Source organism: Poecilia latipinna, unplaced genomic scaffold, assembly GCF_001443285.1.
Source record: "Poecilia latipinna isolate Pla-1442-1.1 unplaced genomic scaffold, P_latipinna-1.0 Scaffold1147, whole genome shotgun sequence".
Lineage (NCBI taxonomy): Eukaryota > Metazoa > Chordata > Actinopteri > Cyprinodontiformes > Poeciliidae > Poecilia > Poecilia latipinna.
The window spans coordinates 188,688-190,657 of NW_015113763.1; the positions used below are offsets into that span (position 1 = coordinate 188,688).

Here is a 1,970-nt window from a genome sequence, read left to right on the forward strand (position 1 = left end):
AAAAAAAAAAAAAAAAAAAACAACAAAAAAGGGAAAAAAAAAAAAAAATTGGGGAAAAAAAAAAAATTAAAAAAAAAAAAAAAAAAAAAAAAAACATCTCTGTCCAAGAACACCTGATGAAAGTTTAAATCCTGTGACCTTGTGACCCCAAACTTTTGCAAAACCCACTGGACAAATAAGACTTTCTGTCATGATCCGTGTTTCTGTGAATTTATTTTAAGGTTTTTCTGTGTTCAGTTTCTGTCCTGAGTCTCTGTTGTTTGGTTCCCAGGTATGTCTCATTCCTAGATTACCCTCCCTGTGTATTTAGTCCCACCTGTTGTCTTTGTCTCTTGTCGGATCCTTGTTGAACGTCATTTGTCTGCCTGCCATCACAGTCGTACTGTAAAGTCCTGTGTTGGTTAAGCTCTCTTATTCAGGCCTCAGTTTTTCAGTTGCTACCAGTAATTAGCTGTGTGCTAACTCTCTGCCGTGCCGCCTGTTTCTGGACCGTTGTTGAGCTTCCTTCATTAAATCCATCATCATCTTCATCACCACCTGGGTCTCCGTTTTAATCCTCACCACCTCACAATCACCGCTTCATGACACTTTCAATAAATGTCATTTAAAGCTTTCACAAATGCACAAAAGTGACACCTACTGGTCAGTTCTGAGTCTTACATTCAACTTAAAAAAAAAAACCTGCTTCTGCAAACTCCTTTTGCGAATGTTTTCAAAAGTAACTTTGATGAGATTTATGACAACAACTGAAACAAAAATAGCCTTCGTGGAGAGAAGTTAGTCGCGCTGTGGTGACCCCTGCTGTTCAGGAGTAGTAACTGATTGAGCCACCTGTGCTGGACAGTGGAAGCCGTCCTCATGCCTTTGCTGCCCATGTCCTCTGCTTCACTTATCCTCCGCAGCAGTTCCCGCTTCTCCTCCAGCAGCTTCTCGTTTTCTAGCATCACTACGTTGATCCGCTCCTTCTCCTAGAAGCAGTGCGTGGCAGAGGGAAGAAAACAGGGGGGGAAAAAAAAAAAAAAACGCATCAAGACAAAGACATGTTGGAAAATATCAAACCTTTTTAGAAGCAAACACTGAGCAGGAATGAAAACCTTGTAGGAGAGACTGGAGGCCAGCGCCAGATCGTTCTCCAGTTTCTGGATGGTAGAGTCTCTCTGTGCCGTTGCCTTCAGGAAAATCTGCTTGGCCTGACACAGTTTGGTCTTGTGTTGGCTTTGCTTTTCGTTGTACTTCCTGGTCGTTGTGGCAGTGGAGAAGAAACACGGGAGAATCAAACACGGCGCACAAATCTGAAATGTGTCCCCTCTCCTGGGACTTCCCAGGAGTTACGCGCTTCAGTTTCTCATGAATGAACAAAATGTCCTGGACAACAAACTTTATTCTTGCCGCCTCAGCATATTCAGGCCTTTAATTTCATAATCCTCGTCAACATGCTAATATTGATAATGACCTGATGTGTGCATCTAGCTGGAGGAGGACCCGCTGCAGCTCCTCCTGTAGCCTCTCACACTCCTGCTGACTGGTAATCAGCTCTTCCTGCAGTTTGTGGTTTGACTTCTGGCTTGTTTTTACCTGAAGAGCAGCAAAATAAATAAATAAATAAATAAAAATAAGAATAATATAAATACACTGAAATAAAAGGTTTAATGCTTAATGAATCAAAGTAACGTTGAAGCATTTCTCACCTCCTCTCTTGTCTTCTTGAGCTCAGCGTCCAGGATGGACAGCTGAGTGTCCAGCTGCTGGACGCGGTGGCTGAGCTCCGTGTTTGTCCTGTTGAGGGAAGCTTCCTTCAGCCTAAGCGAGCGTACCTGCTGCTGCAGCTCCTCCTCCCGCTGCTCTAAAAGCTTCCTGAAAATGATAAAAAGAAAAAGCTAGAGTGGCTTGAAACGATGAGTCAGGGGGGGGGGGGGGGGAAAAACCCCGGGGGCCCCCCTGTGTCCCCTGGGGGGGGGGCCCCCCCGCCA

General features: G+C 44.4%; 1 protein-coding gene across 4 annotated transcripts in view; it reads right to left on the reverse strand.

Moving 5' to 3' along the window:
* ccdc30 (coiled-coil domain containing 30) overlaps nucleotides 1-1,970 on the reverse strand; it is a 22,795-nt gene that overhangs the window by 6,049 nt on the left and 14,776 nt on the right. For all 4 annotated transcript variants that reach the window (XM_015052942.1, XM_015052940.1, XM_015052943.1 and 1 more), the window contains 4 exons: nucleotides 1,689-1,854; nucleotides 1,454-1,575; nucleotides 1,095-1,236; nucleotides 832-968 (listed from right to left, as the gene is read on the reverse strand). In XM_015052942.1, coding sequence (XP_014908428.1) covers nucleotides 832-968; nucleotides 1,095-1,236; nucleotides 1,454-1,575; nucleotides 1,689-1,854 — 567 coding nt within the window. The remainder of the gene's footprint in view (nucleotides 1-831; nucleotides 969-1,094; nucleotides 1,237-1,453; nucleotides 1,576-1,688; nucleotides 1,855-1,970) is intronic.